General features: G+C 38.3%; 1 protein-coding gene across 4 annotated transcripts in view; it reads right to left on the reverse strand.

The window, feature by feature from the left end:
- Positions 1–14,261, reverse strand: part of NOL4 (nucleolar protein 4) — a 115,519-nt gene that overhangs the window by 15,002 nt on the left and 86,256 nt on the right. For 3 of the 4 annotated variants that reach the window (XM_083622986.1, XM_083622989.1, XM_083622988.1), the window contains 2 exons: positions 8,489–8,668; positions 7,586–7,777 (listed from right to left, as the gene is read on the reverse strand). In XM_083622986.1, the coding sequence (XP_083479112.1) occupies positions 7,586–7,777; positions 8,489–8,668 (372 nt within the window). The remainder of the gene's footprint in view (positions 1–7,585; positions 7,778–8,488; positions 8,669–14,261) is intronic. The other variant, XM_083622987.1, reaches the window with a different exon arrangement.

The following is a 14,261-nucleotide window of genomic DNA, read 5'->3' on the forward strand; positions in this document are numbered from 1 at the left end:
TTTGTATGTATGGGAGTGTAGCCTATAGTAGATCTGAGCATCCTCATGGCACCCTCCAGCTTCTTACTGTCAATGCCCATCACAAATATCAGCCTTGAGCATTGTAGACTGACGCTGGAGTCCAGTCTCAAAGAACATATGACTCTGGTGGCTGATCACGATTTTACTGTGTTTTATTTTCTGATATTACATTATTGTGGCCACACAGTAAATCATGTGTTGCACCCTTCAAATGATGTTGTTTCATGCTGAGTCCACTAAACAGTATTTTTAATTTTTTTAAAAACCCAAATAATACTATAAGAAAGCTGATACTTTGATTCATGCAAAGACATCTATTTGCATTACAGGATCATTAGATACTATACCGAAAGTAACACATATGAAACAAACAGTTATAGCCAATTTGGCAGAAGGTCACTCAAGAATCTAAGTAGAATGGCACAGATACAAAATTATAAAAATGCTGTAAAATGGGTATTTGTTTCAGGGAATTTCCTGCTCCCCCTAAAAAGAATCAATATTGCCTGGTGTTGTAGGATCAGTCTGAGCTTCTGAATCTGTTCATTTGGCAGTGGTAATTACTTCCTAGTAAAAATACTTGAGATTGGGGTGTAAGAATTTTTTATATAATAGGCTCTCAAATGGCAGCCAGGGAAACTTCTATAAAACATTTTCTTATTTCCAAAGGCATAAGGGAAAATACATAGATACAACTGACCTTAGATTGCAATAAAATAATTACATATAGGGCACCCATTGGTTGATGTGCTGCACATCAGACGCTAGTTTTAATAGTGAAACCCATATGTCATGTGTTACCTCATTTGCTTGAATGTATAAAATCATCAGCAAATTTCTACAAGTCATACTAAGCATTTCTTTTTCAGTTCTATATGTAAATGTGCTTGTGTCCAAACAGCACCATCCACTTCAAAGCATTATTTCTACCACATGTATATTTGGGATCTAAACCTTCTCTCAAACTGCCAACATGTTCTTCAAAGGAACATTTTGTCCTTAAAATACAGATATTTAGTGATTCTAGTTATGGAATACACAGTGGATCTTCTGTTTTATGCATAACAAGTACAACTTCAAAGGTCTAATAAAATATTTTGTCAACGAAACCAGAATACCTCAAGCAGAACATGAATATACTCACCAACATCTTGTTACAGAATTAAGACTGAAAAAGGATTCTTGAGAATAGAGGCATATTCAAACACTCTCTCATACTGTAAAGCATGCAGTGTAAAGTAGCACAATGTGCATGTTTGAGCAACATTCTGCATTACAAACTGAAGAACAGCACTGCACTCTGTTGGATGTCCTGATATTGTTCTAATGTAATAAGCTCTCATATCCCCAGTAAATATATAAAAGGATTTGTCATTTTAAGACTTGCAGCAGCACTGCATTTTGACATCAGCTGTAATGCTTTTCATTCATTCTTGTCTGAGAATAAATGGAAGAAGCAAAATTTCAGTAACTGTTGGCAAAACTAGCCAGGGAGTGGAGGGATGGATGAAGCACAATAGGTCATAGCATTATTTTGGTGGAGGACCTACAACGCAAATTAATTAGAGAATACATGTTTAATTTTAAAAAAGAGAAATTCAGTTTAATGCACAATCCACTTTGCTTACAATTCTAATGTTCTCATTCCAGACAGTATTCTACTTATAATAGACAAAAGGGGGGTGTCTATTTGCCGCAGACACCATGTTTAGCACAATTATCTAGGCTCTATATGACTGTACAGCAGCAATAATTGCCCAAGATTACCATACAGCCAAAAAATGTAGTTACAGAGGGAAAAGAGGCAACAAACACATGTAGACCAATTAGTAATCTCTTTCCTGCTGCTGTGCATGTACATAATGCCAAATCCTGTCCCAATATATTCTTGCCTCAGTGAAATGAGTAGGGTGACGTGTAAAAGTAAAGACATACACAATCTGACAGGGCAAGGGCTGGATAATATGCCAGGTATATCTCCTGAGATTTGTGCTTTAGGATTTCATAATACGTTGATGTGATCTTTTCATGGGACAGATGTTCAGACAAGGCTGGTGGTTTGTAAAGGCAGGGAAGTGTGAAGAAGGGCTTGGCAAGCAGCCATCATCAACAGGTAAATGAATGCAGAATACTGTATGTGTGGAGGAGGTTTGTATTTTAACTGAGTCTTCCCAAGGTAAGCCAGAAGTCACATGTTCCTCATGGTTTCATTAAGTTAAATGAGACTTAGATACAGCCTTGGGTATAAGTGTGTGAGCGCATGCATGTGCTCTCTCTCTCTCTCTCTCTCTCTCTCTCTCTCACACACACACACACACACAAACACAAATGCACAGTCTGAAGTGAGTATGAATTTACATTAGGCTGATATCTATTTTCCTCATCTCAGGAACAGCTCTGTCAAACTGTTGTGTTTCTGTAGAAAGATCTACTGAGATGTTTGCCTTTCATTACCCAACATAAATGACACCTGTAGCTGTACTGAGGCTGTGTTCTTTGTTGACTTTGTGTGAAACTATTTCAAGGTGGTATGGAAGCCCTTATCTCAGAAATTAGTTAACTCCTAGTATTGCCCACAGTTTCTATATTATCAATACTAGTGTGTTTTTTCTTAGAAGAGATTCATGTAGATGATGGTCATCAGATATAAATGTGTGAACATGACATTCTTTTTTTAGGCAGGAAATTATAGCAGCAACAGAACTTTAAAGATACTTAGAGCAGATGTCATCCAAAAGGCACATTTTTTGTCATTTTCCCCATCAACTGCCTTAATTATTTCCTGTGAGATGGACAGATACTAATGAGAAAGAAGGCCTTTAGTTAAGAACTCTCTTCCAGATGTCCCCCTGCAGGGGAAGAATAATGAGGCTATTATCTGAAGGCCAGATCTTATTTACCAGTTCAGAATAAGTTGCAGAATCCCCTCTTTTTTAGTATTACAAAATAATTTCTCCCTGGTGACCTGAAGATTTCAGGATCATTCTTTGACAGGGAATGTTTGAACTCTAGGCTGCTTTTTGAAATGTGCTTTTGAAGAAAGAGTGAAAGGTTGCATTATTTGTTTTGAATTCTATTCCTGAGACAGAACAGGAACAGATGAACACATTTTCTTTCTCAGGGCAACCATATATTTATCACCAATATCTGAATGGATATGGTAGCAAGATATTTCAGGCACAGAAACTGCAATTCCTTAGTAACTATTAGAAGCATGATAAATAAAACTCTGCTAGGAATCTTTGACCAAAATAGTCTGATTAATATGTTAATGTAGGTTGCCTCTTCTTAAAAAGAAAAAAAAAGTTTGGACATATAAAACTCAACCTTCCAAGGCTGCAACAACCAGGCCTTTGTCTAATGAAACAATTTATGGCCTTTTAAATTGTGAAAATTTGTGAAAATTTGACAGAATTGTATATTTGTGTTGGAAAATAATAAAAATTATATATATATATATATATATATATATATATATATATATATATATATGATTAATAGTTTGCTGAATGGTGAGGGAACTATACGTCCTTTCATCTCAGCCGATCTGCATGGGTCAACTGAGGAAGGAACCATCGCTGGTCTACCATGATGATCTGAAACCTGTGCTTTGACAAATGCTTCTGCAGAAGTTTGTTTCATTTCTTCAGATAGTTTTTGCATCCATTTTCATTGTGATCCTAATGGTGCCATTCAAAATAAAAGCAATATGATAACCTGTTGCTGTGTTATATACATTGACACCCAAAGAAATTGCTTCAGAATTTATATTACCGTATTTTTCGCCCCATAGGACGCACCAGCTCATAGGACGCACCTAGTTTTTGGGGGGGGAATAAAGAAAAAAAATTATTGCCCCCCCCCAGGTGCGGGGCTGGGGCGGGGGAAGTCCGAGCTTCCCCTGACCCCAGGCCCCAGAACAGGCTGCTATCCGCTAGCCGTGGGAGAGCCGCGTGAAGTCACGCGGCTCTCCCACCGCTAGCGGAGCGCTGCACGAAGCCCGAAGCTTGGGGCATGCTGAGCTCAGCGCGCCCCAAGCTTCTGGGTGCAGGCAAGCTCTCCGCTAGCCGTGGGAGAGCTGCGTCTCCCACAGCTAGCAGATAGCTTCCTGAAGCCTGGAGAGCGAGAGGGGTCAGTGCGCACCGACCCCCCTCGCTCTCCAGGCTTCAGCAGAAGCCTGCATTCGCTCCATAGGACGCACACACATTTCCCCTTCATTTTTGGAGGGGGAAAAGTGCGTCTTATAGGGTGAAAAATACGGTATTTTATCCCTATTGTATTTCATAAACTGAAAGAAAGATGTATATTTTTCTACTACACTTGGTATACATGATATGGTTTGAGGTAGATCAGAGCAAGACACACCTTCCACTAATTAATATATTTACATCTTCCAGAGCATCAAGTCATGGTGGTTGTTCCATAATTACACCTGAAATGCTACATGTCCTATAAACAATTTTAATTGTTCTGGCATTTTCAGAAAGATTTATCAACTGAATCATGTGAAAAGTTGAATTTATGCCCAGACCTCTGTAGAAATTTCACTGTAACGCCTTACCACCATAATGATACAGTGATATAGTCACCATTCCTGCATTTTAAGTGATATTAAATAAGCAGTCAGTTAAACAACTTTGCTCCTTGTATTCTAATTACCTTTCAGTTATGTCATTACAGTGAAACAAATTTAGATTACAATCTAGATAGCACCAGACATTTCAAAATGATATGTTTTACAAGCATGGAGGCCATTTAATTCTTTATTTCTTCATACTGACATATATTAATCATCAGGATTCGAAACAAGCTTTAGCTGATGAAATGTAATAGCGAGTGAAAAGAAATACTATTCCCGTTTGTCTTTGCAGCACTGCCAAATCTATCAAATTGAAACTGACCTATGCAGAGGGTTTGTGTAGTGCCCTTCAAATAATAAGCCCCTCAAGCAAACCACCAAAAAGTCTTTATGAAACCTAGAGAGGCTATGGAGGCCATGTTCACATATCACACCAAGACATAAACTTCCACAGCACAGAGGAGAGAAGCAAAGTTACCCAATCAGCTTATAAGCCATGGTATAGCCCTTACTGAACATGGTCTCTCTGTCCTGACAGCAAATGCCTCAGGATGCAGCGAATGTGTGCTCAAACTAGGTTTCACTACCATTTAGAATGTCTGCCCGTGACCATTCACATTCTATTCCACTAGTCTATCTTAAGGGAAGGACCATATTTCAATGCATCTTGCTTATAGAAGGTGCCAAATTCAATCCCTACCATCTCCGGTCAAAAGAGCTTCAGACAATATGATCATGAAAAACCTCTATGAAGCTTCATGGAGAGCCACTGCCAATCAGAGTAGATGATTCCAAGCTAGATAAACCAAAGGTCTAACTCTGGTTTCTCATACAGTCTCCACTGTTGATGATCTTGTCTCTCAGCCTCCTTGGCAACTGCTACTGTTATGCAATGATGTTGCTGAAATGAGGAACGTAAGACAGGGAGGTGTACACTCTTGCTCAGGAGAAGACTTTGCTTGCTTTCACTCAACTATGGCAACAGCTTTTGGACACAGCTACTTCCACATGCATGAGGGAAGGAGATTAGTTCTGTGTTTTCATGGGCAACAGCAGACATGAAAAACTTGCTACCCCTACATGCTTTTTTATTTGGACAGTTATGTAGAGATATAAACAAGCACTTTTTGAGATCATTCATGTTTGTAATTGTTCAGTGATGTGAACATGTGTATGAAATTTGGTCATATAAGACAGGAAAAATATTACTTCTTTGTAAATATATATATTACACTCCATCTGTACCGATATTAGAGCAGTGTACAAAGTCGTGAGATAAAATTAATCAAAGTTATCAAGATCAGACAGTTGCACAAAGACTTTTCATTTTATAAATAACTTAATTCAAACAAAACAAATGTAAAACTACACTATTTACTAGACTTCAATAATATATTGCCCGTCAAATATTTCAAAACACAATATAACTCAACAATCAGATTTTCACATCTGATATTTTTTCATGGTCTCTGCTCCCTTTCAATCTATAGTTCCCTTGTTCATAAGCTGACTTGACTTGCATCAATTGTACAAATACGACTTCCTGCATTTTCACTTTTGTCCTAAGCTAGTGATTTCAGCAGATGTGGCAATTGGTTCTGAACACAGTCATTTAAGGTTCTGGAACAATGAATGGACATCAGAAGGAAGGAAGGAAAGGAGGAAGGAAGGAAAGAAGGAAGGAAGGAAGGAAGGAAGGAAGGAAGGAAGGAAGGAGCGACAAAATATAGACTGATTTTATTGCTTTTATATAAAATACGGTTTTTTGGATGTATTTCTTAAAATGATATTTAAAAGGTAGATGATGTTTGAAAGTTATGAAAGGAAGGGTCTGAGGTTTGTTTTAGGACTTTTTATGGAAATGCTGAGATAATTTTCAAAGGAGTTCTTCTTTTCTGCTATAATGGGAAAGGATGCGTGTGGTGTGGTATTTTAACATTTAGTTGGTGTTCGATCATGGCAGCCAAAAAAATGGTGTGCTTTTTTCATTTCTCACTTTCTTTGAGAAATTAGAAAGGTTAAAAAAGCTCCCCATGATATTAATGTTGCAATTAAGAAATGATCCCTAAAAATCTTAATCCTATAAAGCAAAACCTTATTTAGTAAATTTATATCCTGTCTTTCCTCCCAAAGGAGCCCAGGGTGACAAACAATGAGTAATTTTAAACAATTTTGAAAATGCTGAAAGCATATTAATTTGATCCTAAGTGTTTTTCTATAGTCTTTTTCTATTGCTTAGGCTACATTGATTTGGTAAAATGCCAAATGTATGTGTGATTGTAGCATAAGCACCATTAAAGGCAGTTTTCATGTCTCTTACAAATGTTGTGGTAATTATGACAACAGGGCAACAATTAATATGCCCATTCCAAAATATAGAAAGATTCCCCTGCTATATTGACTCACCCACCACTGGACCCATGATTCTCACAGCTGCATCATGAAATATGTGCAGATCCCTGACCACATGATCAAATCTGTCAGCTTGGAATGTGTATATCATATGCTTGGGAGGAAGGCCTAGATTGACTAGACTGACATTCCATCCTAAAGAGAATCAGTAGGTAGCCATGTGTACATGGCATGTCCAGTTTCACATATGCATCCCACTACTACCAACATGTACCTGTAGGTTCAGGCCACTATATCATCTCTACAGGAGTCAGAATGATGACCCTGCAAAAACAAACAAGCCTTATTTCTCTTTTGCTTGTTCCTTTACATCTTGAGGAGCTCTTCATTTTTTAAAATGAATTTCTATTTGAAATAACTGCAAACTGCATTTTTGAAGGCATTTCAAATGCACTGGAGAAAGGGAGGGGGGATCCAGGTAATATGAAAGGAGGAAGAATAACCTCTGACCTGACATTACCAAAAATACAAATAAAAAGAGACACTAAGATGAAAACAAAATAGTGTCATGGATTTACATATGGGGTTTTTGATGGAAACTAGGGCTGGGGTTTTTTTTAGATCAAAACTCACCATCTCAAAACCACTCCTTTTCATCCGCCTGCAGGACTTGAGGTAAGTACGTATACGCTTTCTGGCACGCTCTTGGTACTCAGGGAATTGTCGCCTGCATGAGTCAATGATAGCCTGGATCTTTTCTTTGGGCTGCTTAGAGATTGGGACCATTCGGTCCAAGTTTTCATCTACAAACAGCCTGACAAACATCTGTTGGCAAGAGGGAGACAGAGGAGAAGGTTTTGGAGGGGTGGTGTTCTCTTCTCTTTCTAAGCTTCCTGGCTCAGTTACAGAGAGGAAGACATTTTCTTTATTTTTATTTTTCTTTATTTACACAGTGAAGAGCTTTGTAATGGAAAGTCAGAAATGCTAAGCAAGCAAGGATTTTGTTTTAGGATTGACAAAAAAAAAGACAAGAAAAGATTAGGCTGTAGTGTATAGAAATTGTGAGGGAAATAAAACACAGATTGTGAAAATAGGCACTGTTTTCATGTCTGTTATTAACAATGCAGTAGGATGCCTACATTGTTATACTGAACTGTGTCTCTTACTCTTCCCCTGCTGTGAGCAATTTTTGCGTACGTTGTCATGCAAAATTATATAAATCTGGAAAATAATAGAAAATAGCTGGCCACTGGAATACACTCCTGGAACTACACTGCAGCCCCTTAGTCCCTACTGCTGCTGTCCACTGAGCAAACATGCACACACACACAAAACACACAACTGAGGTAATTATACGTTAAACCTCTAACTCTGGTGAACTGGTGTCTGTTTCCAAGTGTTTTAATGTGTGTGGAGGGAGGGAGGTCCCCCTTCTAATAAAGCTAGTGTACCTCTTTTACTGCCACATATACCCATAATAAATGCCACAAATAAGAAAATTAAATTCTGAAGGGCATAAAGCTCCATGTAACTCACATTAAAAGCTTTCAGACGCTCAGCTTCTACACCATCCGACTCATTGGCCTTCTCAGCATCTTCGTGTTCATCATGATCATCCTCGTCCTCTTCTCCACGGTTCAGGGAGAGGTCTTCTGCACCTCTGTCCATGCTTTCATTCTTGCCAGAATCATAGCTTGAATAGCTATGGGCAGGTGACTAGGAGTAAAGGAAGCCATTTTGTAAAACGTGTCTGAGGAAATCACCTGCTTCAACCTCAACAAATCCTTGCCTTCTCTACATACGAACAGATTCCCCAAATGGACTTTTTTGAATAGAAATTGTGTTCAAGAACTCTTTGTATAGGGCTTTAGAGTAAGGCAGCATGTAATTGTACAGTTCATGAGTAATATTTTTTTTTTTTAAAAAAGCACAATTTAGCCATAACATTCACTTCAGAAGTTGGGAAGAAGAGAGCCGATGTGATCCAATGGACAGGATGATTAATTTGGACTTGTTAAGAACTAAGTTTAATATTCCAGTTCTGCCATGGAATCAGAGTCCAGCCTAAGGTAAAACAGTATCTGGGAATTCCTCTTATAGCCAGTTGCTATTATTGTTGTTTGCTGGATTTACCTTCAAAATATATTCAAAATTTATACATGCCTGTGCTCTTCATAACTGGCATGATACGCTTGTGTTTCATGTTCATGAAAAGGGTCCTTATTACAATACATACTATAAAAATGGCATTCCAGTTACATTTCTCTCTCCCCTCCTATATAATAAAACTGAAAAGTGCCTCAGATGTCTTCATTTCAGCTGCAATTTCCTCTACATGACTGCAAAGTTTAGAGTTAATATTTCATTTTCTGCAAAGGTAAATAGTTGTCAGGTTGGACAAACATTCTTTTTCTTAAACAGGTTTGTGTAAAACAAAGAGAAATCTTTTCATCACTTCCCATTATGTACGGTTAACCACCAACTATATCATGGAAAAAAATGACTTATAAGTAGTATTTTTATGCTAATCCAATTTCACAAGGTGTTTTCTTTTAGTATATAGAATAGTTTGTTTTGATAGCTTTCCCAGAATACTAATACGTGTGTGTGTGTGTGTGTGTGTGTGTGTGTGTGTACCAATTACATACATGAAAAAAACAAGGCAGAAAGAAGAGAAGCCATTCAATATTTCAATTGCTAATGACAATGCACACTTATTTAAGTTTCTGTAAACTACATTTAATTCTGGAAATTGTAACATGCAGATTGATCCTTTCATTTTACCAAATTCACCGACTGTATACTAGAAGTTTTGTCCCCTTCAAATTGCCAACAGTGTATATTTGTGTAACACTTGTAGTTGTTTAAGTTGACTGTTGTTTTAGTTTTCTCTTTACTGCATATATATATTTTTATATACAAAGCAATATAGAAATATCCTTAAGAAAACAAATTTTTTAAACTGAGAGAGAGAAAAAGTAAAACATTTTGTTATCTCTGCAAAGCTTTTCATTCATCAGGATTCATAATTTCCTCTAGGATGGAATCAGTAGCTTGCTGGATAAATCACATGTGTCCATTTCATTAAACAATTACTCACTCAGAGTGCCCAAAACTTGGCAACTACCAGCAGAATCAGATACTACAGTTTCCCCCTAACAGATTTAGATTTTGGATGGTACTCTTTCTGTATATTTTTCACAGCAACCCAATACAAGCCAAAACACACATTCAATTCTATCAATATAGCTAAAAGATGCATATGTACCAATTGATGTGTTTAGAGAACATATAAAGTGGCTGCATCTCTGCCAGTTTATGAGATATGAACATCAGCGTGGGTAAGTTGCGATGATGTACAACCAAGATGAAGGATCTCCACTGCAGATCTGTGATTTGGGAATGGAACCGCCTCTGGAAAGCTGTGCTGGAGTCTCACTGTGACTAATTTGTATTGGGCCTATTTGTATTGTACAGTACTGCGCCATTCCTTTAGTTGGCGGTATGATGTATCTTCTCAGCCCTCCTCCCACTTCTTGCTGCTCAAAGGCAAGAATAGGAGGCACAGAAACAATTTAAGTAAATAATGGAAATGAGAAGTCTCTAAGTGCTCAGAATAGGATGGGTAGCTAGGTTGTGGGTGGAGAGAAACAGTCCATAAAAACCATTCAGTTCTTTTCTTTTTTGCCTCTTTGCATTTCAATTTTTTAACCCTCTTTCTCACAGAATCAGAATTGTCCAAGGTGGGGCTCAAACTCACAACCCTAAGATTAAGAGTCTCATGCTTAAATGACTAAACTATCATGTTTTCCTTCTGTTCCAATTTCTAGCCTTTGACCAGTTAGCGGCATTGTGTCTGCTCTGCATCCTCCTCCTCAACAGCAGAAAGTGAACTATGCAGAATCAGAATAACAGTAGGCAGTTCTCCTAGTTTTGTTTACACTAAAACACAAATGGATATGGGGAGCCTGGGGGAATGTGAGATTTTATTTGCTTACACCTGCCTAAGACTAGTAACTGGAAGCACTATTTTTGTTTGTTAAACTTCAGTACTCAGTTGGAATCCATACAAGTGCTGGTAATGCAACACGTTTATTAAACAGGCTGACCAGATGGGCCAGCAAATCTACAGGTGTACCTTGCTATAATGCAATCCATATCTGCTCATATGTCCTCTTCTACACAACTATTAAAGGTAAAGGTTCTCTGGCCTCTTTTGCTTCAAGCCACCTTAAAGGGAATATACAATTGCCTGTCACAGCTTGAAATAAACAAGCAGGATTTTGCCTGGTCAAAGGGGAAAGTAGGGAGGAGTCCAGAGGCTTAAAGAGTGCTGCACAGTCAAAAGAGGATCATTAAACAGATCTTATATAATATACAATGAACAGTTTGGACTTTACAATTGATTTCTCTAACAGTGTAATCCTCGAGGGTTTAGATTAGTTGGCCTTTTGGCCAATTCCATTTGTATATTCTTGGGTAAACAGTATCTACTGACAGCAAAAGACAACATTTCTTTGATAATATCTTGGTATATATTACTGTCAAAATAAATTCATGGGGAGAGGTTTTGTATGAAATATACTGAAATGCTTATTTATCTACTACAGTATCTACTTCTATGTACTATTGACTTGTACTGCCTTCTGCTACATGTTTTGGAAAGTGGTTTGTTCGTCTGTCTCTCTGTTCTCTATGCATGACTGTTCCTGAGGTGGAAGAGATAGCTTTTGCCTACATTTGGGAGCCATCAGGCACCTTTTTGAACCTAGGTGGCAGACTTAAGTGGTCCACACTACACCAATTTGGGTGCCTTGGGAGATGATGCCCGGTTTGTTCTGACAGCTCCCAAGATTGAGAATCAGGGTTTGGTCTATGCTTGGATACCATTGTGAGCCATTCTGTAGGCATCCCAAGATGCAGGTCCAAGCCAAGGTGGTCTCTGGCCTCTTAAGCAGACCTCAGCTTTTGTGGCTGGAGTCTGGGTTGTGGGGCCAGAGTGTCCTTGCGTGGTAAGTACCAGCACCATTTTTTCCTAGGTTTTTTATAAGGTTTTTTAAAACCCTAATTAAACATTAACCCCAAACCCAAATTGATTAGGGGCCAGCTATGGTCTGGTGTTATTGGGTCAGTTTGGAGCCCTGGGGCAGGGGGAAGACTACACATAGCCCTGAGAGTAACAAATTACACCATCCATTCATAAATCTCAATAATTTTTGGTTTCTTAATTTTCCTGGGCAACACCAGACACTTCTAGCTTGTATTAATATAAATCACCATACTCTGAAAATGTGCCCCTTTATTTTTCCAGAAATGTCTGATAATGCAATTTTTTTGAGTGTCTTCTCATTTTTATGCAGAGCTCAATATAACACAGGACTGAAGCATAATCTTTCCATATTTATTTAATATAATTTCACTTCACAGCTTGATCGAAGGCCAGAAAAGCTAAAGTGATGGTTATATAAAATTTGTTCAAGGCATGAAATAACTCTTTCATGAAACTGATTTGATAGGGGGATTTTTTTTAAAAGACTCTTTTTGACTAACACAAATCCTCTAGGAAAAGCAATATGACTGCATTTGAGTGTGTTTTCATCAAGGCCAACAGGTATCCAGCGCTTCCTTGCATGTCTAGTCATGTGATATTAGAAGCAACCAGGATTTTTAATTACACACAATTCTCTAGTGAAGAACAATGGGTGACTACTAATTTAATCCTTGTCCCTTTCACATTGGATGACCAGTGTTCAAATCTGTATTCTGTGTGATACAAGATAATAGCTAGCTACAACATTATATCAAACTATAAACACGTGTATGCATATTTCAGTTTAAAATTTCTACCAATTATATTTTACATAAAGACCTTTTCACGGAACTCATTAAGGCAATTTCCAGGGAGTATCCATCTGCAACGGTGAGCAGTGGCGTAGCGTGGGGGGTGCAGGGGGGGCCGGCCGCACTGGGCGCAACATCTGGGGGGGCGCGCTCGCACTCGCAGCTCTCTGCCCCTACCTGGTTAGGGGGCGCAAATTACTTGCCTTGCCCCGGGTGCTGACAACCCACGCTACGCCACTGACGGTGAGTGTTATTATTTGCACTTATAGCAAAGTGAATGGCCATTCCATGTTCTGTCGCTGGAGATGGGACTGTGCTTGCACTCTGCACTGCGCTGTTCCATGTGCAATTCTAGTATTTTTCTGTAAACCTAAGATATCCCTTCTGTATTCAGAAAGAAGAAAGGTGCTTTGCGGCCATACTGGTTAGTATTATTAGGGTTTTTATTTTGTCATGGAGAGTTCAGATTTAAGCTGCTCTTAAAGGGCAATGGACTTGCAGGTAGCTTTAATGGCCCCTTTAAGAGTAGCTTGGCTCCCCATCTTGTATCCACACCCATTGATACATTTTGCATCAGGGAATTTTGCAGCCCAGGTGTGAGTGCAAACATCAGTGTTGTAGGGTGTGTGTGAATGAAGATGTTTCCATAACCAACAGCACCTAGCAGGAGAAGAGAAGAGCTTCTCCACAGATCCTTCACCTAATTAGAAAATTTTGGTTCTAATCTTAGTATTTGCCTTACATCAACAGTTTTATTATTCTTTCAAAACCTTGCTGCCCCAGTTCCAAGTAATACATTTTGTAAATTCTTGCAGATTCTGAAATGTTAGCCTCAGACTCCTTTTCAGTTATGCTTTACCAACTGCTTCTTTCTCCTTTGCTTATGAATTTTAAAAACCACTACGTTTTTTTTCTTCCATAGTTCTACACAGACTAAACCAAAACCTGACTGCAAGAAAGCCCAAAGCAAATCTCTCAGTGACATCAGTGGGAATAACAGAAGACCCCATTAGTCTCATGCACCAGCAAAGTAAATAATTCTCATTTCATTCTGCTTTTTTACTCTTCATACAAAACTCTTTTACATTAAAAAGAAGACATGAAACAAATGGCTCCAGGGTCACATATTTGTCCTCAGGCCATTTTATGCAAAACTAATGAATTTTTGTTTCTGTACATTTTTGCCATTGGCTAAAATGTTCCTTTTTAAATAGGGGTGGGGGAAGCTTTTTGGTTGACACATAATTCATTGCAACTGCCAATTACTGATGGGTACCGGAAAAAATGTTATGTTAACAGACAAATTTGTATAATCTCCTAAAAGACACAGTCTCTGTGTAGTAATATGCAGCACAATTTTAAGAGCATGTTTACTCTGAAGCAAGTCCCTCTGAGCTCAATGGGATTTACTGCAGACTTCATCTCTCAAATATATCACCAAGGGCTATGAATCATTTTTATCTTGCTG

The sequence above is a fragment of the Podarcis filfolensis genome, assembly GCF_964270895.1.
Source record: "Podarcis filfolensis genome assembly, chromosome: 7".
In the NCBI taxonomy this organism is placed as follows: domain Eukaryota; kingdom Metazoa; phylum Chordata; class Lepidosauria; order Squamata; family Lacertidae; genus Podarcis; species Podarcis filfolensis.